General features: G+C 33.8%; 3 protein-coding genes across 3 annotated transcripts in view; 1 reads left to right on the top strand and 2 right to left on the bottom strand.

Annotated features, from left to right (window-relative positions):
• Window positions 1-26,644, bottom strand: part of LOC125826341 (copal-8-ol diphosphate hydratase, chloroplastic-like) — a 75,055-nt gene that overhangs the window by 43,347 nt on the left and 5,064 nt on the right. The window lies entirely within an intron of this gene.
• On the top strand, window positions 13,416-15,517 carry LOC125826348 (premnaspirodiene oxygenase-like). The gene is made up of 3 exons (XM_049505655.1): window positions 13,416-13,891; window positions 14,270-14,676; window positions 14,797-15,517. The coding sequence occupies exons 1-3, from the start codon at window positions 13,423-13,425 to the stop codon at window positions 15,412-15,414; spliced, it is 1,494 nt and encodes a 497-aa protein (XP_049361612.1). The 5' UTR covers window positions 13,416-13,422; the 3' UTR covers window positions 15,415-15,517.
• LOC125827002 (uncharacterized) lies at window positions 15,789-18,308 on the bottom strand. Its single transcript, XM_049506356.1, has 6 exons — window positions 18,227-18,308; window positions 17,710-17,864; window positions 17,329-17,538; window positions 16,717-17,064; window positions 16,517-16,643; window positions 15,789-16,304 (listed from the first exon to the last, which is right to left on the bottom strand). The coding sequence occupies exons 1-6, from the start codon at window positions 18,306-18,308 to the stop codon at window positions 16,153-16,155; spliced, it is 1,074 nt and encodes a 357-aa protein (XP_049362313.1). The 3' UTR covers window positions 15,789-16,152.

Raw genomic sequence — 26,644 nt, 5'->3', positions numbered from 1 at the left:
TAGCCTTCGAAATAAATGATCAGATGGAAAGGGACTTAGTTCGTCTTAAAGAAGAACTTCAAACTTCTCTAAAATTGACCAGTTCCACCAACTTACTTTCCAAAATCACCAGTCAAAGCAACTACAACAGAAAGGGATTAGGTAGCTTGAATATCACCCATTCTTACAATCCCCATAGTAAATATGTCTCTATGTCGGATAATTTAGTATGTCTTCATTGTGGTCGAAATGGCCATTTCAAAAGGGACTGTCCTGCCTGGAAGGCCTTTCAAGAAAAGGTTTCAGTCTATTCTAGACAGAAGACAACTCCAAGAAGGGGACCTACTCCCATGTCTAAGTCCTTGAACAAGAAAAGAACCAACCTGCCTCATTGGGCAAGAAACACTTTTATTACGCCCCTATCACCTTTCTGGGAACTCAGATTAAGTGGGTTCCCAAGTCTAATAAGTGATTTTTGTTACAGGAGGGTGAAGGAACTAGGAGTCAGTGCTGGTTCATGGATAGTGGATGCTCGAAGCACATGACTGGAAACACCAAAAACTTCATTTCACTCAAGGCACTTCAAGGTGGAGGTGTCTCTTTTGGCGATGGATAGAAGGGGTATATCCTTGGAGTTAGCAGGGTTGGAATATCACTTGAAGACTCCATTGAAAATGTTTACTATGTGAGTGGGTTAAAGTACAGTCTTCTTAGTGTTTCCCAGATTTGTGATAAGGGAAGCGAAGTCAAGTTCTATTCAGACAAATGCATTGTCACCAGCTTGTCTACCAAGAAGGTGATCCTGACTGCCAGAAGGCGGAAAAACATGTATGTGACAGGTCTGGAAACAACTCATGGAGACGATCTGACATGCCTCAGTGTTCAAAGTGAAAATGTCATTCTATGGCATAGAAGGCTAGGTCATGTGAGCTCGTCTCTATTAAACAAACTTGTATCTAGGGACCTGGTACGTGGTTTACCAAAATTGAAGTTCAGTGACATCAAAGTGTGTGACGCATGTGCCAAAGGGAAACAAACCAGATCCTCATTCAAACCAAAGAAGCAAGTAAGCTTTTCAAGGGTTCTTGAGTTTCTCCACATGGATCTGTGCGGGACTGTGAAAATCCAAAATCGAAATGGAAAGAAGTATATCCTGGTGATTCTGGATGACTACTCAAGATTCACGTGGACTATGTTTCTCCAGTCAAAATCTGAGACAGCTGATGTGCTGATGATATTTTTCAAGATGATCCAAACCAAGCTCAACTACTTGATTGCAGAGATCAGGTCCGACCATGGAACCGAGTTTGAAAATGCAAAACTTGATACTTTTTGTGCAGAAAGTGGTATTAATCATAACTTCTCAGCTCCCAGAACACCTAAACAAAATGGTATGGTGGAACGGAAGAACAGATCTTTGGTAAATATTGTCAGAACAATGCTCATCGAGTCTAATCTTCCTCAAAACTTTTGGGCTGAAGCTGTCAACACTGCGTGTTATGTGACTAACAGATGCTTGATCAGGTCTCTCCTGAACAAAACTCCGTATGAACTACTCAACAACAAAAAACCCAAGCTCAGTTATCTAAAGGCATTTGGGTGCAAGTGTTTTGTGTTAAACAACGGCAAGGATGATCTGGGAAAGTTTGATCCCAGAAGTGATAAAGGTGTCTTTGTGGGATACTCATCTTCAAGCAAAGCTTATAGAGTCTTCAACAAAAGAACACTATGTATTGATGAAAGTGTTCATGTGATTTTCGATGAAAGTGGTGATCTGAAACACCTGGAGATGAAGGACGATGATAATCTTATTGAGCTTGTCAAAGTCCTGAATATTGAAGCTAACAAGCCTAAAGCTAAAGGGAATCTAGAATCTGATGGTGTTGATCCTAGTCTACCTGAGAAGATGAAGAAGGATGACCAACCTACTATGGGACCTGGCCCGTCTCATGATGCAAGTCAAGAGAAAACTTATCCTCTTGAGAATGACGATTCTGAAGATGAAGAAGAACAGACGGTTCAACCCCAACCCTTGGCCTCTAAACTAGGGTGGAAGCACAGTTCATCTCACCCCTTTGAGAATCTCATTTCCCCTCTGAATTCTGGAATGCAAACCAGGTCAAAGACGAGAAATCTGGTTGCATTTTCAGCCTTCATCTCTACCATTGAGCCTAAAAATGTGAAAGAAGCCTTGAAAGATGCTGACTGGGTCAATTTAATGCAAGATGAACTTCATCAGTTTGAGCGGAGCAATGTATGGTACCTGGTCCCAAGACCTGCTGACAGAACCATCATAGGGACCAGGTGGGTGTTCAGAAATAAGCTTGATGAAAATGGTCTTATCACTGGGAACAAGTCCAAACCAGTTGTTCAAGGCTATAATCAGGAGGAGGGCATAGACTATGATGAGACATTTGCCCCTGCTGCTCAAATGGAAACTATCAGAATCCTCATAGCATTTGCAGCCTTCATGGGTTTCAAGCTCTTCCAAATGGATGTCAAAAGTGCTTTCTTGAATGGAGATCTGAAGGAAAAAGTATATGTAAAACAACCACCTGGATTTGAGGATACTGACTTCCCAAATCATGTGTTCAAACTCAACAAGGCCCCGTACAGACTGAAACAGGCACCCAGAGCCTGGTATGAAAAGTTGCCCAAATTCCTGCTGAAGAATGGTTTCAAGAGGGGTAAGATAGAAAACACCTTGTTTTTAATGAAAAGGGAACAAGAATTGCTCATCATTTAAGTGTATGTGGATGACATCATTTTCGGAGCCACCTCTGAATTTCTGTGTGAAGAATTTGCGACTCTAATGGGGAATGAATTTGAGATTAGTATGATGGGGGAAAGGAATTTTTTCTTAGGCCTACAGCTCAAGCAAACTTAAAGTGGGACTTCAATTTGTCAAGAAAAGTACACACATGAGCTGTTGAAGAAGTTTCATATTGTGGACTCGAAGCCTATTTATACCCTCATGGGTATAAACTCTAAAATAGGAACAGATGAGGTTGATCCACTAGTGAATCAAACTATGTACAGAGGGATTATTGGTTCTCTATTGTATCTAACAACTAGTAGATCTGACATTGTCTTCAGTGTAGGAATGTGTGCACGATTCCAAACATGTCCAAGAGAATCACATCTGAAGGCGGTCAAGCGGATTCTGAGGTATCTAAAGAAGACGGGGGACCTGGTCTTATTCTATCTGGCAGGTGACTCATTTGAACTAGTAGGGTATGTAGATGCTGACTTTGCAGGATATCAGGTTGACAGGAAGAGAACATTTGGGATGGCTCATTTTCTTGGATCCTCACTCATCTCTTGGGGAACTAAGAAACAAAATTCAGTAGCTCTCTCTATTACGGAGGCTAAATATGTGGCGGTTGCATCTTGTTGTGCTCACCTCATTTGGATCAAGCAATAACTAGAGGATTTTGGAGTTCATATTCACACCATTCCTCTCATGTGTGACAACACCAGTGCAGTCAACATGGGAAAGAATCCAATTTAGCACAAAAGAACAAAACACATTGATGTCAGACATCACTTCTTGAGAGATAATATTGAAAAAGGGAACATCATCATGCAGTATTGCAGGACAGAAGATCAAATTGCAGATATCTTCACCAAGGCTCTCAGCAAGGATCAATTTGAGAGCAACAGGTTGAAGCTAGGAATAATGAATATGCACTGACCTAATTCTATTCAAAGGCATCCAATCCTTGTTTTGGCTATGATCTGGAGGGCAGGTATCATCATTACTCGTAATGTATTGTTTAAGTGAGATCAATCATGTACCTACTACAGGTATGCACTCATGAAAATCACTAGAGCGAAGAATGGTCAGAACCATTCAGGAATCAAATCTCATTTGCAGTTGAGGACCTGGTCCCTCTCAAGGTTAGCACTCTCTACATTTCTTTTAAACTGTTTGAACGAGAACCGTTGAGATCTCTACGTGTCAGCCATCGGTCCTTCTGACCGTTGTCCCATCGCTTTAAGTCTAAGTGACGCGTCTACTCAGGGATATGACACATCGTTTCAAGTTCTTTTTATAAGTCATTTATTTACTCCATCTCTCTCCACATTTCAAATCTCTTTCTCTCCAAAGCCTTCCGCCAAAACCCTTATTCCTCCTTTTCTCTCACTTTCTCTCTGTCACTCTTCATCTCCTTCTCTCAAACAAAATGTCTCAATATCCATCTCCTTCAAAGAAAATGCTAGAAATAGACCCAATGGCTTTTTACACATTTTCTAATGCTCCGTCTCCTTCCAAAATGTCGACCATCTCTCCGGTCAACATTGGTGAAACCAGTCCTCTTAATCCCTAGTCTCCCTTAGACTTTAATAACCCAGCACCCGAACCCGGTCCTTGTTCTGCTGTGTTGTCCGACCACTTATTTGAGGGAGACCTTCCTGAGAATAAATCGTTTGAGTCAAATATTCTCGCAGCCAGTGAGAGCCTAGTCGTCAAGAGTCTAACCCAGATGAGGGGAGGGTTACTAAGTGAAGAAGGAGAACAGTTTGTGGACGATTTGCTTGGGGGTTTTCAACCAATGCTTGACCAAACTCCTGAGTTTGGTGTCTACCCTTCGTCCAATTCTACTGACACTGACAAGAATAATGGCCCCCTCCGATGGATTGTTCAAAACAAAATGGTCTCTATATCCACAAAAGGAAAGGAGAAGGTCACTGAAGAGACACAGAAGGCCTTTTACTAGATCTGATTCAAAGAAACTGATGGGTGATGTTATGAAATCGGGTAATGTACTTTTTAAGATACCTGATACTGATGTGGTGGATGTCTCCATTGAAGATTCTGAAAATGAAGGTGTGGGAAAAGGTTCTGAAAAAAAGGGGGAAAAACAAGTAAAGAAGCCTAGTAAGGGAAAGAGTCAGGGAAAAGGTAAGTCTAAAGCATCTGTGGCAAGAAGGGTTATGTCCAAAAATGAGAAGAACAAGAGGAAGAGAGAAACCTCTCCTGCCATAAAACCAGCACCTGGAACGGGACCTGGTCCCATGGGAAATAAGTTTGACCACGAATAAAGTAAACAGTCAATTGTCAACAATTTACGTCTCGATAAGGCTCTAGGAGGTCGAGTGTTTGACCCTGACATCATCACCAAGCATATGATGAATTCTCTGTATGATCTCGTGGAAATCCAGTCATGGACTCACTTGTTCTAGACCAAATCACCCGTTTTACATGAGGAATAGGTACATGAGTTTTACTATAACATTGAGTTTGAAGAGGATGGTAGCCTAAACACCATGGTAGGGGATAAAAGGTTGCATCTAACTGAGGACATGCTAGGGTAAATACTAGGAGGTACCGAGAGAAAGGACCAGGTCCGTCATTGGAAAAACTTGCACTGTGGAGTTTGTCAAAGAATGCTCTAAAATCCTTAACATTAGACGTGCTGGGATTCAAAAGAAATTCATGAAAAGAGAGTATCAGCTGTTGTTTGAATTTGTCAACAAGATACTTCTTCCTCGAACAGAAAAATGAACTATCGCTTCTGCATCTGATCTGTTCATCATGGAGTGACTTTATAAGTTTGATCCCATAGATCTTCCAGCCCTCATGCTAGAGCACATGTACAAGACTGTGGTTGAACACAAAGGAAAACATGACATGGGATATGGCAACTTTTTGACCAAGGTGTTTCATCATCTGAACACACCAGTGGGAACAGGTAAAATTAGAACTGCTAAACAATCATTCACCCTCAGTACGCTAGTGGAATGTGAGTGTATAGAAGGAAAGGCAAATCCACTGAGCAAGGTCTCTCAGTTGATAATGGAGCAGGATCAGTTGAAACATAAGTTGGAAGAGATGATTGTGCGTGTGAGCAATAAAGAAGCTGAAATTGCTCTACTAAAAGCTGAGTTGCTTAAAGCGCAGACTGAGGGACCTGGTACTGCAGAAGTTAAAGAGTTGAGGAAACAGAATGAGGTGCTCCTTGCCAAAATTGTTACTCTTCAAGAGAAAGCGATCAAGGACAATGACGAAGAAAATACTAGACTCACTTTTATCATCAAGTCCCTTTCCCATCAGCCTCCTTCCTCATAGTCCTCTCCCTTGTCTTTAGTTTTGTGTGGACAGTGTCCAAGGTTCTCATATTGAATGTTGACTTTTGTGCTATGAAATTGATTCCTATTTTGTTGTGACTAATTTCTATCTCTTCTTCTTTTTAGACTCATGATGTTGTTGCCTTTGGCTATGATCTTGCTTAACAAACTTACTTGTTATGTTGGTTTACTGCACTTCTTCTTTTTTATGATGCCAAATGGGGGAATCATTGGGTGCTTAGGCTGGTAGAAGGTCGTCTGCTTGACAGGGGGAATGAATAGAATAAGGTGTTGTTGACAGAGGGAAGAAATTGTAGGCACTGTGTGCACTGTGTGTATAGTTTGTCATCATCAAAAAGGGGGAAAATGTTAGTTGTAGTTTTGATGATTTGACAAACCCAGGGACCTTGTTAAGGGACTTGACCCCGACCTGATCCCAGGAGCAAATATACACACAACTGCCAGGCTAAAAAAAGTACAATTGGTTGGTGCACAGTCTACAACTGTGGCAGAAGTGGCAGAAGCCTAAGCCAATGGCATGGCCTCGAAGGTTGTGACTATTCTTCATAAAAATTATGTCCAATAGTCATAACTTTAGTTTTTGCAACTTGAAAACTCTCAAGAATTCTTGCAAAGGCTTACAAAAGTGAAAGAATCATCCTCAAGAACAATAGGGACCTGATAGAGCTGCAAACTTAGTTGTCTTAGGATTATTTCTTCTACACGTACATTGTAAATCTATTCCTAAATCTATAAAGGATTCAGATATTGTGTTTTGGTTGAAAAGTCTAAATCGGTCAAGGGTAACTGATTTAGTGGGCAGCATTATTTTGTTGCTTAGTCAAAGTCTAAGTCATCTAGAGTGGGTGGTTTAGTGGACAACTTGTGTGTTGCTTAGTTGAATCCTAAGTTGTCTAGTGGTGATAGCTTAGTGGGCAGTGTGGCATCTGCTTAGGCTCTTCAAGTAATAGAGTTATTACTTGGTTGTGAGATTAATAGCTTTTTCTCACTTTGGTTGTAACTGGGTTTCACTTTTGCTTAAGGAAGATTAGTGGAAACATTTGAAAATCATGTGTGACAGGTCGTGGTTTTACTCCCTTGAGGAAGGTGGTTTTCACGTAAACTGCTTGTGTTGTGTTCTTGTTATTATTTACTCTTCGTTATTGTTCTTGTTGAGTCAAGGGACCTGGTCCATTGACAAAGAGTGGACGCACGCATTCTATCAGATCACATAAATTGAAACTGAGAGAGTATTACTTTTATTTGTTTTATTTTCTTTGTCTTGGTGTAAGTATGGATGGAGAACTAGTTGATGGTACGTATGTAACTTTCGAAGTAATAGAAATAAATTTGATTTGTAAATGATATTCTTGCTGAGTAAATGAATGCACAATAATTTTCTACCTAAACTTTGTCACATTTTTAAGTTTTTCCACTGTGGAGAAAATAATGCTATCCTAATAATATTCTCTTTGAGAAATGTCGTATCTTGACTCCCTCCGTTCAATAATAGTTATTCATTATATTATTTTGAGATGTCTAATAATATTTGTTCATTTTATAAAATTAATGGATAATTTTACATTTAGTTACTTATTTACCCTTATCATTAATTATAGTCATCTCTTTATTATATTTTTCAAGACAATGTGTTTATTATATTCAAAGGGTGATATAGTAAAATTACCTTCTATCTATAGATTCTTAAGAAGGGTGCAAAGTCAATAGAGTAGTAGACGTGTATTGTTGGATAGAAGGAATAGAAGAAAACTGAAAATTCTCTGTGTGTGTCGATACTAACTTCTCCGGTCCAAAATAATTGATGGATATGCTTGGACACAAGAAAATAAATGTTACCCTCTATCCCATGTAATATCCCATATTACATGGATACTTTTTATTTTACAAGGTAATTAAAAAATCACCACTAGTTGATTAAATTTACTATTTAGCTCTTTATTTATATAAATTAGCTTCTTAAAAAAAGAAAATTTTAAATCTTCAAAATTTGTTTAAACGTCTTAAGGCTTAAGGGTAAAATGGGAAAATTTTGATTAATTCTATCTTGATTTAGTAAGTGATCAAGTTGTATGGAACAAATATTTTTGGTAAAATGCCAATCTAATATGGGACGGAGGAAATAACTAAAATATCCTTGATTATGATTTTTTTTTCTTTTTAGGTTGATATGCATACATCATCAAATTTGTTGATTTCGGAAAAAATCTAGGACAACTTTAACAGAAAGAATAATACACTACTTTCTTAATTTTGTGAAACATTAATCAACTTTAGAGACTAAAATATCAATATTCAAATTTTGAAAATTGAACCCCATTAAATTATTCAATTAATTCAATATGTAACGACCGGGTTCCGTCGTTATAGAAAAGCCAACGGGGAAAATTTTTAGGTCGGAAAACTTTTTCATAGTAATTTGGAATTTCCCAACGTAGTCCAGATTTGGACGAAATTGGAGTATGTGAGGTCTAGGGAAATCTGGTAGTAATTGGGTGATCTAATTATGAATTTGATCACATGAGTAGATATATAAGACGTTAAGGAATCCATACGACTTTACGGAATTGAATTCGGGCGAGTAGAACTCCCAGAATTGATCTTGGCGTGAACGGTAATTTCTGAATGTCGTTGGTCGAAGGTGTGTTGTGAAATGGGGTCTTGAAATTATTAAAAATAGCTTACTGGTTCCGTGCAAGCCACTGGGGTGGGATTTCTGCCGCCAAGGCGAGGCCGTTGTAGTGGGGTGGGTGCCGCCGTGGCGGGCCAGACGCGACTTAAAGTCGTAAATAAACCCCAAAAATGTTTTATTCTGCAATTTTCGAATTTGAGAGCTAAGGAATGAACTCAGGTCTTTTCTTGACAGTTTTCCACCATTCTTAAGGCTAAAGGTAAGATTTTAACTCCCCGAATCCATTTTTTGATCTGTAGAACGTAATCTAATGGGTAATTATTGATGGGGGAGGGTTTTGATCTGGAATTTATGATGGAAACATCCCTAATTGGGAGATTGGGATCATGGGTATGATCTAGGGTTGTTAGAATTGTTAGTAATTCGGGTAATTAGTGATTGTTTATTGATTCCCGTATTATATTGCTTGTTTGTAGACCAAGAATAAGCGGCACGAATTCGGAAAGGGAAGGATCAAGTTTCTTAGGGTTTCAAGCTTGTTTCGAGGTAGGTAATAGTTGTGATTCTATGATTGTGTCATGTATGTTTGTTCTTGCTTCATTATGATACATGTATGTATGTGAATGTTGCATTATTGATCACATTAATTGTAAACGAGGTTATATGAATGATGAATGCCATGAATCATGACTTGATTGTATGATTATGGGAATGTACTTTGTGATTGTGATGGTGGCTTATTGAATGGATCGGGTGTTGCGTTCTGACACACTAACTTGGATTGGTTTCCACGTTCTGGCCTAATTATGGGATCGGTTGCCAAGTTCCGACATAATCATTGGATCGGGTACCACGTTCCGGAATGCTAACTGTTTGGATTTGGGTTCCATGAGAGGACCAATGATTTGATATAATTGTGTATCTTAAGAAATGTAAAATTGTATCTTGTTCGTAAGTGTTGATAATCTTGTATATGTTCGATATATGCATGTGATTGTATTGTTGTATTGGCATATGTATGTTGCACTTAGTGGGATAGCCGTGTGATCCTACCAGTACACTGTGGTTGTGTACTGATACTGCACTTGTTCTTTCTTTGTTGAGTACAGGGCATCTTCAGGCAGCTATTGACAGACCTCGCTTAGAAGATCGGTGATCGTTCGAATTCAAGGGTGAGCCAGTTCTTCCGGGCTGCCATGAGTTCTCTTTCGTCTATGTCCACCATTTCAGACTTAGACTATTGCATTAGGATTTCTTATGTTTAGTATGAGGTTGTACCCCTTCTTGTTTAGACCTATGGTTGATTTAGATGTTTTGATACATTGTCTTGAATCAAAGTAATTCAAGTATAGGTCGTTCATCGCTGGCTACTCTTCTACGGAGGTGACAAGTACTAGCTCGAAATATGGACTATTAGTAATATTTTAGAAAAAAATTTCTAATGATTTTATTCCACAACGAAATAGTGACATGAAAGAAGGATGTTAATGAATATCCTCCTAAGTTATAATATGTGGTTTAAAAAGATGTTTGATTAGTAGCCAAATGGAATTGACTTATGATCCCATAATTCCTAGGCATTTATTTTATTTTAGAATACAAAATTAAAAGATATATAAAATTGACATGTAAGGGTAAAAATGGAAAATTATATTTTATATTTGTTATTTTCAAAATAATACCATGATTTATATATTCAAGTGTTAAGAAAAACAATATATATATATATGCAAATTCGTTTAATTTTAATACATAATGCAAGATGAATTGAAAATTGGAAGAGATGGTACATTTATGTACACGAGAATAAAATATCTACCTATATCACATACTTCCAACGCAAGATGAAAGCAAATAGATAGATGGACCCTTTCATACTTTAATCATAGTTTTCTACTTCAATTTTCTTTTAAAAAAATATGAAGTATTTTCTTTTTCCTTTTAATTGATTTTACTTGAGGCAAATTCAAATTAATTGAGGCTTGAAAGTGAATAGTCAATATCATGACATTAGCGTGCGGTTCATAAGCATCTATTAAATAAGTAATTCACATAAAATATGTTTTTTCATTTATTTTAATTATAAATATCAGCATTAATTAATTATATATAAGTATTAGTTACTTATTCCCCAAATCATTTTACAAGATCTAATACTAAACATCAATCCATATGAATATCATGGTAAAATATTCACATCAATTATTACTTCTTAAGAGATATACAAAGTCATTAGTGGAAAAGGAATATATTTTGAATGAACATCAATTACAATATATCATCCGCAAATTAAACAATTTATATGATTGACTTTCCTTTTTAATCAATCTAAAAAAGAATGACACATTTTCATATTTAGTAACAATTTAACTTTTAAATGTTCATTTTACCCTTAAAGAAATGATTAGTCATACAAACATCTATGACTTATTTTAGACCACAAATTTCAAAAGTCTTCTTTTCCTTTCTTAAACTCTATATCAAGTCAAACTACCTCACATAAATTAGGACGGATATAGTACTTCTAAATTGGTCCCGAAACGGAGACTGGTGCATAATTCAAAACCAAAAATGCTCTCATTTTATTTGAAATTTTTGAAGTTGAAGTTGAGTTTAAAGGCATAATACATAAATGTGTCATTTAATTTGGATCTACTTGTCATCTATGTCCTCCAACTTTGGATGTGCACAAGTAGGCAGTTAAACTATTCAAAAATCGAACAAATAGACACACACGTCAAATGTGGCATTCTACGTGGCAATTCGCTTCCTACATGGCATCCTATGTGTATATCCCACATCGGATACATGTGCCTACTTGTTCAACTTTATACAAGTTTAAGTGTCTACTTGTGCATACCCAAAGTTGAAGGGCATAGATGAAAGGTAGAGCCAAATTAAAGGGCACATTTATATATTATGCCGAGTTTTTTAAAATTTCTATTCATTTAACATTTTTTAAGTTTAGCTTATCACATAGGTAAGTAAAAATATATTTGATCTCTTTTTTAAATACCGTATAGTTGTAAAAAATCGAAAAACCAAAAAAAACCGAAAGAATCGACTAAAATCGAAACCGAAAAAACCGACTTTAGATGGTTTGATTTGGTTTTTAGATTTATAAACCGACATAATTGGTTCAGGTTTTTTTTAATGAAAAATCAAACCAAACCGACCTATGTACACCCCTAGTTGGGGAAGTTCAGGTCAGCCTCCAAAAAGTGAGTAATAAATTAAAATCAAATACTAGTAAATAAAAATGATTTAATCGAACTATTCTTTAACCCTGAGGGGTAGCTCAGCTGGTAAAGGCCTGGGACAAAGTCCTTCAGGTCGCCGGTTCGAGCCCCAGCAGGGCCACTGGAGGCATTACAAACCGGCCGCGTCTCCAGGGCCCCGTGGAACTAACCGTGGTGGACCCGCCTTGAAACAGCGGGACCCGGTGGGTACAGCTAGTCGGGTTCGCAAAGCGACGCCCGGAAACCACGGTAAAAAAAAAAAAAAAAAAAAAAATCGAACTATTCTTTCGATTAATATTTTCTTAAGAGATGTGTAAAGAAAAACATGAAAAATAGAATAGATCGAAAAAAGTATTATGCAATCAAGTACCTATGGCTTTTGTTGTTCTAAACTCATTCTTATAAGATCTCTATCCTCTAATATTATGCAATGCAAGTGCCTATGGCTTCTGTTGTTCTAAACTCATTCTTATAAGATCTCTATCCTCTAATAATGACTAATGTTATTCAATTTTGATATGATCAAAGTTAGACTTTCCAAAATCATTTCATTATCTTGATATTTCTTCAATATTGATATGATTTAGTTTTTTTTATTTAAGAAAATTAAAATATGTCATGTATAAAAGTTACAAATAGAAGTTAGAACATGATATCATGCATATTTTTATGAGACTTTGATGAAAAAATTCTAGATATTTTTATTGTTAAAAAGGAGGTGAAATTAAAAAAAAAACATGAAATACGGTAATAATAGAGATCTATCATATTAAAGTGTAAAATAATGTGAAGCAAAGACAAAATACTTAAATCACTCTAGTATAAAAAAATAATTAAATTGCATGAGCAAAAAGATATCAATCGAAATGACACCCAAAAACCAAAATTATTAAGATTAAATATTCAATAAGAGAAATTCAAATCATATAAGAGGAAAAGTATCTAATAACTTATAGTATTTTAGTTACTATTTGGGATATTAAAATTAATTTAACTTCAATAAAAATAACATAATAAATTTCAAAGTTTGGACTAAGTCGCATTGCAAGTACTGTCAAAAGTGGCTGCTTGACTATTTATATTAGGGTAATGCTAAATAGCTAAAAAAATTGGGCAAAATTTGGTCAGAAATTTAAAAAGTTTATAATATCCTTTTTATTTTAAAATAAATTGATCTTTTTTCCATTTTTTAATTAAAAGGTATTAAAGTGAAAAGGATAAAAATGTTCAAAAAGGTAAAATAACATAACGTGAAATATGTTATTTTACCATTCTGACCAAATTTTCCGGCAAAAAGGATTTTTTCTTTATATTAGATAGTGCATTAGATAACAACTTATCTTTATTATTACAACTTTTTTATTATTCCGCCAATTATCCCAAGATAATACATATGCATATATATACATCTACTACTTACATATATGATCATAGTTTTGAAGAAACCACTCTACATAAAAAGAAGTTGTCTACTATGCAAAAATGGAGTCTATTACAATCTATTTCTTTGCTTCTCTACTTTTCATACTTGTTATTCTTAAAATAAGAAGTAGCCATGCTGCTTCTTCTTCAAAGCTTCCTCCAGGACCATGGAAATTACCTATTATTGGAAACTTACATCAATTAGCAGCTGGTGGCCCTTTAGTCCACAAAGTCCTTAGTGACCTTTCTAAAAAACATGGACCAATAATGCACATGCAACTTGGACATGTCTCTACTATACTTGTTTCCACACCTGAAACTGCAAAACAAGTGATGAAAACTCAAGACATAGTCTTTGCATCAAGGTTTCAGCCTCTTGCTGCTAAGATTATTTCTTATGATTCCGCCAACATAGGATTCGCTCCATATGGTGATTACTGGAGACAGATGCGTAAAATATGTGTACTTGATCTTCTAAGCACCAAGCGCGTTCAGTCCTTCCGGTCTCTTAGAGAAGAAGAATTCTCAGGTCATAAGTTGATTCAAAATTTTAAATTAATGATTTCAAATTATGCTTATATAACTATAGAAAACAAGCAAACTTTTGACGAAACTGTAAATTCACTTGTTTTTTTGTATTTCCTCTTCTTTTTTTTTAAATGAAATAGAGAAAGGAGATTACAAGGTGAGGAATCGAACCTTAAGGTAAAAGTTCAAGTAGTTAACCAACTGAGCTACTAAGATCCCTCCATTCGCTCTGTTTTAACTGAAGTGTCTAACATTCTTTTTTAGTCTGTTTCAAAAATAATATGGAGCATCTCTTTCTATGTTTTGTAATTCTCTAATCCAACACTCTACGGGTTCACTTGAACTTACTCTTGACATTCTAGATCCGCCTCCGTCTCAGGTCTTGCTAGATTCTTGGCTAGCCATGCTGGATCCCCTGTTAATTTGACTCAATTGCTACATTCTACTATGTTGGCTTTCACTTCTAGGGCAGCAGTTGGGAAAAAGTTCAAAAACCAAGAGAGGTTTATATCTATATTATGTGAACTTCTTAAAGTTGGGACTGGCTTTAATATTGCTGATTTTTACCCTTCAATCAAGTGGCTTCAACATATAACTGGTCTTAGGTCAAAATTGGAGAAGCTTCATCATGAAGTAGATAGGCTACTTGATGAGATTATAGATGATCATATTGTTGTTAACAACAACACCACAAGTATGCATGAGGACCTGGTGGATGTCCTTTTAAGAGTACAAAATGACGGAAAATATGAAATAACTCGAAAAAATATTAAAGCAGTGATCTTGGTTAGTTCACTCTACTCTGATACTCTTCTCATTTTAGTCAATTCCAAAAAGAATGACATACTTTTATATGTAGAAGCTATATGAACTTCTCAATTTATGACATGTTGTACACATTAACAGGACATGTTTGCAGCGGGAACAGATTCTTCAGCAACAACTGTTGATTGGACAATGGCAGAAATGCTCAAGAACCCAAGTGTCTTAGAGAAAGCACAAGAAGAAGTCAGGAGAGTTTTTGGTGAAAAAGGTTATGTGGATGAATCAAACTTTGATCAATTGAAATACTTAAAAGCAGTCATCAAAGAGACACTCAGGTTGCATCCACCTGGCCCTTTGTTACTCCCAAGGATGAGTAGAGAAAAATGTAAGATTGATGGTTATGAGATACAAGAAAAAACTCAAGTGTTGGTGAATGCTTGGGCAATTGGAAGAGACTCGAGATATTGGGAGGATGCAGAGTGCTTTAAAGCAGAGAGATTTCTTGATAATTCAATTGATTTCAATGGAAATAATTTTGAGTACATACCATTTGGTGCAGGAAGAAGGATGTGTCCTGGCATGTCATTTGGTCTGGCAAATGTAGAGCATCCATTGGCTCTTTTTCTATACCATTTTGATTGGAAGCTACCCAATGGGATGAAACATGAAGAATTGGATATGAGTGAGGTGTATCTTGGTGTGTCAGTGAAAAGAGAACTTGATATGCATGTAATTCCTATTGTCACCAATCCAGTGTAACAATAATAAAAGCATCTATATATCTTCGCACTTTCTAATAAGCTTAATCATTGGTGATATTGTACCATTAGTTGGCCAATAATGAAACTGTTGATTATTCGTACCGTCGTAACTCAAGCTGGATAACTTTCAGATAGTTCTAAGGAAAATCTTTCCGTAATTTCATATTTTGTGTCTACAATGGCGATTAGATCGACAATCAGGTCTTCTAATTGCGCACGACCAAAATATCTTACCATTGGACACAGTACGCTCCGGTGTGTACAGAGGCTCAAACTGAGATGAATCAACACAGGGAGCAATTGCTGGGATAGTTCTTACCACTGCGTACACCTCAACTACAAACTCAATTTCTACTCTGTAAAGATTGAAGCTCATGACACTAGGTACAATGTATTCATAAATTTCACAAACGATGATGATTTCAATCTAGTATGGTACAAGAGAGTTGTTGAAATTGAAGGGATGAAAATGTGGCTTCAGAAACGTTCACCAGACTATAAGCCTGAAGAAGACATTTCTATTGCTCTAGTTTGGATAACTTAGCCCATCAAGTAGTTCGAAAACTTACTAGACAAGCAAGTACGATTTCCCATACAAGGAACAATTTACCTATGATACACACTCATACTCCTAAATCAGAGAGAATTCCTCAAAACTATCAGAAATGAATGTTAGCTATCAAAAAAACTTGGTAAAGATAATAGATGATGCGTCTAATGATGCCCTACCAAACATCTAATGCCTGAAGTATCTCACATTGGTGAAAACAAGCGAGACTCCATACTTGTTACAGCACTCCACTGTATCCTTGTCCCTTATGCTCCCTCCTGGTTCTGCAATAACGCTCACTCCGCTTTGACACGCCTCTTCAACAGCATCATTCCATGCTGATTTAATTCAAAAAAAAAAATATTGTTATGAGAAAAAAAAAATCAATCAGAAACATGCGTCTAAGGCACATTAGAAGATAACAATTTTCTTCTTTATGGTATATTTTCTTAAAATTTGCATTTGCACTTTCGACTAGTCATAGTTTGTCGAAACCTATTGTCCCACTTTGTTTTAAAGTTAGACTTGCTCTACCAGTACATGTACGTACCAAATGGGAAGAAAGCATCACTTGCCAAAGCAGCTCCTTTTACTTCATCTCCAGCTTTCCTCATAGCAATCCTCAAACTCTCTAGACAATTTGGTTGTCCACTCCCCATTCCTAACATACAATTGTTCTGCAATAAAAAAATTATATTTAGAAAACAATGAAAGAAATATCATTTATTGGATATATCAGCCAAAAAGTACCTTTGCAATTACTATGGCATTGCTCTTGACATGCTTGACACATAACCAAGTAAACTGTGCATCATTAAGCTCATTTTCTTGTGGAGTTTTGTCAGACATGGCATTGAATTGGATATCTTCCGGGGTCAAATCATCTGAGTCCTGAGCTAACCAACCACCACCAATTTGTCTAAGAGAAAGTTTTCCCTTGTTGTTTTTACTTGCCTCAAGGATTCTCAAAGTCTTAGACTTCCCACGGAGAACCTCAAGACCCTTCGCTGTGTACTTTGGTGCGACTACTATTTCATAAAACATCCTAGTCTCACCATCTGTAGGGCTTCTAAATTCTCGAATATCCTTTGCAAGAGCCTGCAAAGAACCAAAACAGATTAGTTAAAAGAGTTGTCAACCTTGATGTGACACCTAAACTTAAAGTTCGATTTTGTATTTCTCCAACACTAGAAGGTGTGGTATAGCACATAAAAAAAAAATTCAACATAAAAGTAGTACCAAATACAACGCATCATCACCCATTTAGGTTTCTAGAAAGAAACAAAAAGAGCACAATTGTAAGATCATAATCAACAAAATTATCAAAATATGCATCTAAATAGGTCCATTGAGTAATTTTACCTCATCAACTTCGACATTGAAGGCTACTATACCACCAAATGCACTAACTGGATCTGCTTTCACAGCTAGCCTATATGCTTCAATGATATCATTCCGTGATGCAACTCCACAAGGATTTGTATGCTTCACAACAACACATGTTGGTTTATTAAAATCACAGACACAATTCCAAGCTGCATCGGCATCCAGATAGTTGTTATATGACATCTCCTACATCAAGAAGAAGGCAGAGTCATTAGCCTTGAAACTTCAACTAGAAGAATCCATTCATGTGATGTTAAATTTAGAGCAATGAAATATGCAGTGTGCAAATGGACACTAAACAGAATTTGAGAACATGCCAAGTTATGAACATTAAAATGTAAACATTAGAATTCTAACCTTGCCATGGTGTTGGATAACAGTTGCAATTCCACCAGCATTAACCTCAGACAGAGACTTGTCAGCATAAACTGCAGCCTTCTGATGAGGATTTTCACCATATCGAAGTTGGTCTTTTAGAGAGAGTGGCACTGTCAGGCTGGGAGGGAAGTTATCTACCAACAGAGACCAAAGTCATCAATCAGCATAATAGCAGATGAAAAGGCCTGCACTCTCTCACACACACTCAGTTTTAACATCATATTCAACAGAATATTTCATCTCAAAGCACAATGAGTCTTTGAAGGCTACTGTTCATCAAAATTAAAATAAATTTGGAACCTTATTTTTCCATGGAAAAACCATCGACATTTATATTTATTTCAAATGAAGAGGCCGAAGATGATCGTTTTAATGTTTCCAAGTTCTTTATTGAACCTCTTTGTAGTTGATACCTTCACAGTTCACAACTAAGAAAAGGAAAAATGGCTAAAGAGAGCAAATCTAAGAAAACGAAAATTATAGGTACTTCATCTACCAGCGGCAAAGTCCAAAAATTTGATGAAAATCAAATTGAGGAAGAACAACTTCCTGAGCATCAAACTTGTTTTTGTATTCATTCTAGTTTTCATGTTGTATTTTGTATAATGAAACTTGTATTTCTTTATCAATTTGTATTTCTTTAAGAACCATATTTGTATCTATTTATTTCTTTCACAGTGTAATTGTACTTTTTTCTTCAGAATCTTGTATCCTTTCTTAAATTGTATTCATTGCAATATGTATGATATGTGTACTTGTATTCATTAAGGTTTTCATGTTTGGGTTTGTATAATGACATTTGTATTTCTTTATTAGTTTGTATTCATTCCAATAGGTATGTCAAATGAATTTGTACTTATTTAAGAAGCATATGTATACCCATATACTTATGTAAACTCGTGTTCATTGAGAAAAGATACAACATTGGTTTGTATATTTTTCAAAAACATATATTCTTATTTGTATTCCAACAAAATTTGTATTACAATCATCAAAACATACAAATTTGTAATCATAATAACAATCAAAAATTGTATTTCATGACAAAAGATGTATTTCTTATTTGTTATGTATTCCAAAAATATATTATATTCAATGTCTAATTTATAGATGATCAACTAAATATGCATGATTCCAAATTATTTTATATTCCAAGCATCCAACATACAAAAAAAACAAAACCATTCAATCATTCACTGTTTGTATCCTAATCAAATTACATATTAAAAATGTATTTTGAACTTAATTGTATTGTCACGCCCCGAGCCTACACCCTGGGCGTCGCCGACACTCGAGAACTATTGTTGGTCCCCAAGTGAACCCTCATCTTGGCTGACTACTAGCGGAAAACTAACTCAAGCAAAAATAAGCTTAAAACAGAATTTGTTCTCAAAATAAAACTCAACTAGTGGGGTAGAAAAGACCAAAACACCCCTCCTTAAAACAGATGAATTTCCTTAACTAGACAAGCTACACTCAAATGGGCATATCTCCTTCATCCGAACTCAGATTTTAGCAAACTAACAGCTTTAGAAAGAGGACTCAACGACCTTTGATTTGATACCTCATGGGCCACCTAACTCATCCTATGTTGAAAGTTATGGCCGTCTGAAGTTGACTCAAAAACTCACAATTGAAGAGTAACTTGTACCAATCTCAATTTAGCTCTTTCTAATTTAGCTATTTCTAAATTTAGTTCTTTCTAAGACCGATGTGTTACAGAATTAATGGAAGAATTACTTGTTTGGCGTGAGGACGAACAAGCTATTTACATGGTCATTTGAAGTTGACCCAAAATTAAAAACTGACCGAAGTTCGAGGTGTTACAAGTGGAATGCCATGTGGCAAGGTTTTTCAAATAAAAGAGAGAATGTATTATTACACACATCATTGAGGTGTATTTCTCAAACTAATAATTAATAGTTTAGGTATGAAACTCACACTCCCAATAGTTTAGGTATAACTCAAAAGAGAGATAATTTAGGTATATTTTTTATACTATGGTATAAATAATATAAATTGGCATTCTTGTTTTATTTTATCTCTTCCATGTGGGTGATGTTTAATGAGTTCTGCTTAATTTGAATTGCAATGAAATGGAAAAGTTGACTTTGAATACAATATTTGATCGACTCAATTGTCCCCGTGTTAATTGATTTCAAAGTGCCTACATAATTTGTGGATCACATAATTTATTATTGTTGGCTCGAAGTTACGTAATCAGTGACAAATATTTTGGAATTCATGATTTTGAGTTATTGAATTATAAGTCTAAGTATATATTAAATATTTTTTAAAAAGAATATAAAATTTGAATTTTGGTTCACATGAATTTTGCACACTAGCTTCACCGTAATGTATATACCACCAAGATATAAAATGTATAGATAAACTAAAATCATGCTCATTTTAAACCCACTAAGTTGCACTCCCCTCCATTTTATTTTAATTGATGTTGTTTGACTCGATATAAAGTTTTAAATTTTTTTTTATAATTTGTAGTTTAAAATAATTATAGACAATTTTATGATTATAAATTATTTCATTAAAGATAAAAATCAAAATGTTAAAGTTAAATTACTTGAGTACATAGAAATGTGATATTTTTTTATGACTAACTAAAAAAAAAGTATATAAATGTATTCTTTAACTTGATCTCAGTTAGCATCTCTCCAACTTTAAGTGTGTATAAGTAGACACATATATTCTTGACATAATACATAAATATTACCCTTAACTTGGTTTCAAATTATAACTTTGATAGTGCACAAAGAGACACTTTAACTATCCAAAATTTAAACAAAAAAACACTCGAATATTTCAGACAAAACGCGTGATATACAAATGCTCGACGTGGATAAGTGATCCACTCAATTGCTGCCAACTAACTAAAATAAATACACCTAGATTTTAAAAATAATAAAATAAATTATAATATAGAATAAGGTGAAAGTGAAAACAAATTCATTTTTAGGAAAAAAATTTACTACGCTCCTCCTCTTTCTTCTAAAAAAAAACCCTAATCTAAATTTGTAAAATTCATGCCCCTTATATTCAAATCAAAGAAAAAATTGTTCAAGATAAGTGCAGAAATTTTATATACTTGAACGATTAGTCATTACCTATTCTTCTTCCTTAATTTAGTCAAGGTTCAATACTTTACAAATAAGAATTTCATATTGTTGGTCAGATGTTCAAGCCAATATGGGAATCACTAGAGGAAACTAACGTTTTTGTTGCAAAATTATTTCAGAGCAGCCCATAGATATATGAAGACATGAAAATAAATTAACTTTTTCTTCTTTTCTTTAGTTTGAATTGTCTTTGTGCTTTAGTTGTCAAATACTTAATGAGAAAAAAGGATGCTTTGTGTTTTATGATTGTCATGGACTCATAGTGAGTAGCAAATTACAACTACGGATTTTCGGAGCCTAAACAATAAACATAGAGTGTTAAAAATTATTAAGTAAAATGGTGCACTTAAACTGTTTGATAAAATGTCTAAATGAACTTTTCAAAGATTTTTGTCAAGTTTGAGTAGCAATCTGATACCTAATCAAAATGTAAGGAGTCCCTTAAGTGTGGATCGGAGTGGTTGATTGAGAGTCTTTGAACTTAGATTGCATTCGATTTTTACAAGTGTATATTCACCCCATCTTGCTTACAGTAGATATAGAGAAATATAAAAAAAATTCATTATAGCTTTTTTTTCACAATAACGAAAAATAATTAAATGTCACTTGCAATTTGTGCATTTTGCAATGAACAACAAATAATGCCAAAAAAGAAAAGAGGGAAAAATGTTGAAAAAAATAGAAAGAAAATAAAGTGAAATATATATATATATATAAGGATTGATAAAGGATTTAATAGTCTTTTCAATATTTTTTATTACTGTTGGGCCCCTCGAATTTTACCTCTGACGCGCCTAATTTGGGTGTATTTCACATTTTACCAGGTAGGATTCGAGTGTTTTTTTATTTAAGTTTTGGATAGTTAAAATACCTACTATTGCAGTGACAAAATTAAGTGTCAAAGTTATAATTTCAAGCCAAGTTAAAGGTCCAATTTATGTATTATGCCTATATTCTTTGTGGCATAATACATATTGAACTCCACATAGGACACGAATTGCTCGTTTTGAATGTTACAATTGTTTACAAAACACCTATATATCTACATCAAGCTCGAAAGGAAAGATGAAAGCATCAAGGCTTGTATCTTTTGCTGAAAAGATTATTAAGTAATTGTCAAGATTGAGGCAATTGTTGCATTACCAGAAAAAGACGTGACTCAATTTGAGAGTAACAAAGAGCTTCTCGAATTTGCTTCTCCAATTACTAATCTTAATTATATAAGCAATTAACGAGTCGCTTTTACGATGAGAATAAGGAACAATAAGAAATACGTATTAATTTTTATTACAATAGAATCATCTTCATGTGGGTCAACTTCAACCTCATTGCTGCTTTCATGGATCCCATTGTGATTCCCTTTTCAGTTGATACCTTCACACCAATATATATCATATTTGACAAAAAGAAAGAAAAAAAGTCAAATATATGGATTAATATCACATATAGTTGCTGAACTTTTGTAATGTCATGACTCATGATTACATAAATCCCATCAGTTTAGGAGCTAATTACTTAGATACACTTTAGTTTGCAATATTACGGATCTTAAATATATTGAACTGTCAATTATTGTGACTTATAGTATCTTTTACGTAGTTTATAAATATATAAATCTCATTTTTAAAAATTTGAAGATTTCATGAGCAAATTCTCGATCAAACTTAAACTGTTGAAACCACAGCATATTACCATAAATAGAAACAGTTGAAGTGTTGTCCGCGCTAATTTACAAGTGTGCTGCAACAGCAGCTCGAGCAAACTCGTTTAAACCATCCATGTTGGTACTAGCTGTGAATTTACGTCCATTATTGGATCCACCACTACCAACACGGGCAACAGGGGATATTGTTAGTATGATACACGTTGCAACGATGAGTGAGGATGAAATGGAGTGGTTCGCGAGCTAAAGATGGACTGAAGAAGGAGAGCAAGCTAGTGTCGATTTGTTCCGAGTGGACATCGATCGATTGAATTGTACAAAGGTACAAGTGTTTGCAATTACCCATTGAACTATTTGGATTAAATAAGGGAGTTACTCATGACTTGTATTTCTATCTCCAAGATGTATATTTGTTATTTTGCTTAGGTGATGAATTGTGGAGTACTCTATTTGTTCTTAATTCATGAGCCTTAGCTTATTGGATATGGAGTGTTAACTAGTAAGTATTATGTTATCTTCAATTAGAAGTGAGCCTTATTGGATATGGAGTTACCTATCATATCGTTCGTACACTTGATGGAACAAAACAACACAGATATTGCATTCATACTTGTAGGTTGTAACATAAAAGATTAACACTTGCGATGAGAGTTACAAATAATAAGAATATTTGATATGAATATAATTAAGAATCGTATTCAAGTGGTTCAAAGAGAACTTTGGATATGTGAAAGTTGAGTAGTTCCTCTGTGACATATGCAATATAGTAAAAACTCTTTGCAACTGCCAAAAATGTATTCTTCATATCTTTATTTATTCCACACGACGAATTATCCAACACTAATTTTACAACTTCTTTCATCTCTAATTCAACCTCATTGTGAATTTCCTTGCAGTTGATACCGCCAGACACCTACGTATATAGTATGTATCATATTTGGGGAAAAAAGAAAATAATAATGATATATATATGTGGATTAATATCACATATAGTCACAGCTAAATGTCATTCACGATACATAAAATATTCCGTCAAAGATACTTTCACTTTCTCATTTTAACAGCAAATTTAAGGCTTGAAAAATAAAACTGATGTAATAAAACGTGTAAATTTTTAATTACCTTTCGATTTTGAATCTTGAAACATACTTTATTGGTAACGTTAGATATATTCTTGTAGTCTATACTGGAAATTATTTCATCATCTACCATATGTCCTCCACAAAGATTAATTGTGCGTACTAGCAGCTCTGCTTCTATTTGGCATGCTGTTTTCTCCTCTCTTACACATATCAACCACGTTCCCCACTTCATATAACAAAAATAAAAACAGTAAATATATAAATTAATTTTTGCTGGATAAGTGAAAAGCAAAACAAAAAAAAGAATAATTAATAATTAGCTATGAACTTATATATATATATATATATTATTTTATTTTATATTATATAGAAGAGTGAAGACGACCGGACGACCAATGGCAATTTCGAAAATCTAATATAATTGAAGGGCAGAATAGTAATTGCCAGGGTATTGTCAATTTTTGTTTTAAATTAAATTTAAAAAAAAATAGGAATATAGTAGAAAGAGAAGGCCACGTGTACTACTATCATCAAAAGCAAAAAAAAAAAAAATCACAAGTGGCCGTACAATCCAAACATGATGGGACCCATTTTTAATTCAATTTATATTACATTAACACCTTTACTTTTTGCACTAAAATAAATATAAAAAGAAACAAACATGATTTAAAATGTATTAAATGAAAATAAAAATATTTTAATTAGGGAGAATAAAAATAAAAATTAATAAATAAAATTAAACTAAGACTCTCACTAAATTTTAAAATAAATAGTTTTAAAATTTTGTGAATCAAGCATTGAAGAGAAATAATAAGTATTCTTCGTGTTCAATTTACGTACATTGATGAATAGAATATTCTGATAGTAAAATAATCTAAATTTTAAGATTAAGCAGATTAAAATTTAATTAATTATAGTAGATTGTTTACTTTATTTACTTAATATTGCTATTCTTTTTTCTTAAATAAGAAGTTAAGAATCGAAACACATGAAAATCAATACATTAATTAGAAAAGTAAATAAATATAAGTAGATTAATATTTAGAAAGAGATGACAAAAATAGCAAATGCCGAGGAGTAAAAGAAATTAATGCAAAGTTAAAACATGGACCCCATTTTTTACTCACTTCAAAAGTCTATGCATTCAAGACCACACATTTTTTTTAAAAAAATAATAATAATTAATTTGAGTTCATATTTATTTTTGAATGTACTTACTACTTTTAATGAGATTTTTTTTCATATTCAAAATTTAAATTTGAGGCCTTTTAATCATTATCTTTCTTAATCTGGTTCGGTCATGAAAATATAGTTTTTATTTTATTAAAAAATGTATAATTAAAATCGTCTTTGGTTAAATTTTATATAAAAATATAAATATATTTTTCTAAAATGCACAATACATAAATATGTCATTTAATTTGGTTTCATTTGACATCAGTGTCCTTCAATTTTGGATGTGCATAGTAGACACAAAAATTTGTATAGAAATGAACAAGTAGACACATGTGTCCTACTTGACGTCCTACGCGGCAATATAATTCATGTCCTATGCGACATTCTATGTGGCGTCTTACGTGAATTATGTCTCGTAGGACATGTTTGTCTACTTGTTCAACTTTATATTTCTATCTATTTTTATTATATATTTTATTATATAGAAGAGTGAAGATGACCAGGACAACCAGGGGCACTTTTGTTATTTTACCAAAATTATCAGCTTAAAACAATTGTACTTTCTGTAGCAAAATTATTGAATTTCCCAAATACCCAACCAAATTGCTATTATTATGATAGCCATATATACTTTCTATCATGAAAAGAATAAAAAAATATCATAAGTAGCCGTACAATCTAAAAATGGTGGGACCCATTTATTAAATCAATTTATATTTCATTAACACTTTTACTTTTTGCACTAAAATAAATATAAAAAGAAACAAACATGATTTAAAATGTATTCAAAAATAAAAATATTTTAATTAGGGAGCATAAAAATAAAAATTAATAAATAAAATGGATAGATAAATTAAATGAAATTAAAGTAAACTAAGAAACTAACTAAATTTTTAAATAAATAGTTTTAAAATTTTGCGAATCAAATATTAAAGAGAAATAATTATTATTTTTCGTGTTCAATTTACGTACATTAATGAAATATAGTAAATGTCTTTTAATCTTATGATCTTAAATATGCTATGTGGAGTTGGAACTAAGAAAAGAAAAGGGACATTACTTTTTAATAGATTATAAAGAAAAATTCGACAGATTAATTGAAATGAATAAGATAGATTTCAAGATGATAATACATAATGATTCATGATTTTTATATAAGATATAATCCAATCTAACAGACAAATTAACTCTGAATCCTACTAAATTTGTGTCTTATAGTAATAAATAAATAAATTGAATATTATACTTCAGATGTTTTACAACTTAAAAAATGAATCTACCCATCGCTAATATCAATTATACTTTAAAATATTATTGGGTTAATTTAATTTAATATTTTTTATTCAGTATTCGATATTTATATTGGAGTTGCCCATTCGGATATAGAGCTCTCTATAAAAAAAAAAATTCATATCCAAAACTCAAAATCAAGATATTTAATTAAGGAAGGAGAAACACCATTCAATGCACTATATTCTTTGATGGTTATTTTTTTATATTTTTTAATACTAAATTTTTTACCAGGATCAATATTAATTAATTTTGATCAGAATGCTATAGAAATACCTTTTAATATATTTATCAAATAGCGATTAATAATTGATTATATTGGGCCCGTATCACGGGCCTTAAGAATCTAGTATATATATATATATATATATAATTTGTGGATAAATAAAATTAGCAATAATATTTTTAGTGAAAAAAATTGCTTGTTATTATTTATTTTCCTTTTTTTATAGTGATGTGATAAGCTATTCAATATATACGTACAACAGAGTGTAGTTGGAGATGGATATCTTTGCCTAGGGTCTCATAAGTTTCTTCAGAAAGTTGGTGCAAAAACTTAAGAAGATTAT

Source organism: Solanum verrucosum, unplaced genomic scaffold (assembly GCF_900185275.1).
Source record: "Solanum verrucosum unplaced genomic scaffold, falcon-dt-bn FXZP01000060.1, whole genome shotgun sequence".
In the NCBI taxonomy this organism is placed as follows: Eukaryota; Viridiplantae; Streptophyta; class Magnoliopsida; order Solanales; family Solanaceae; genus Solanum; species Solanum verrucosum.
This window is presented reverse-complemented; position numbering and strand designations above follow the sequence as displayed.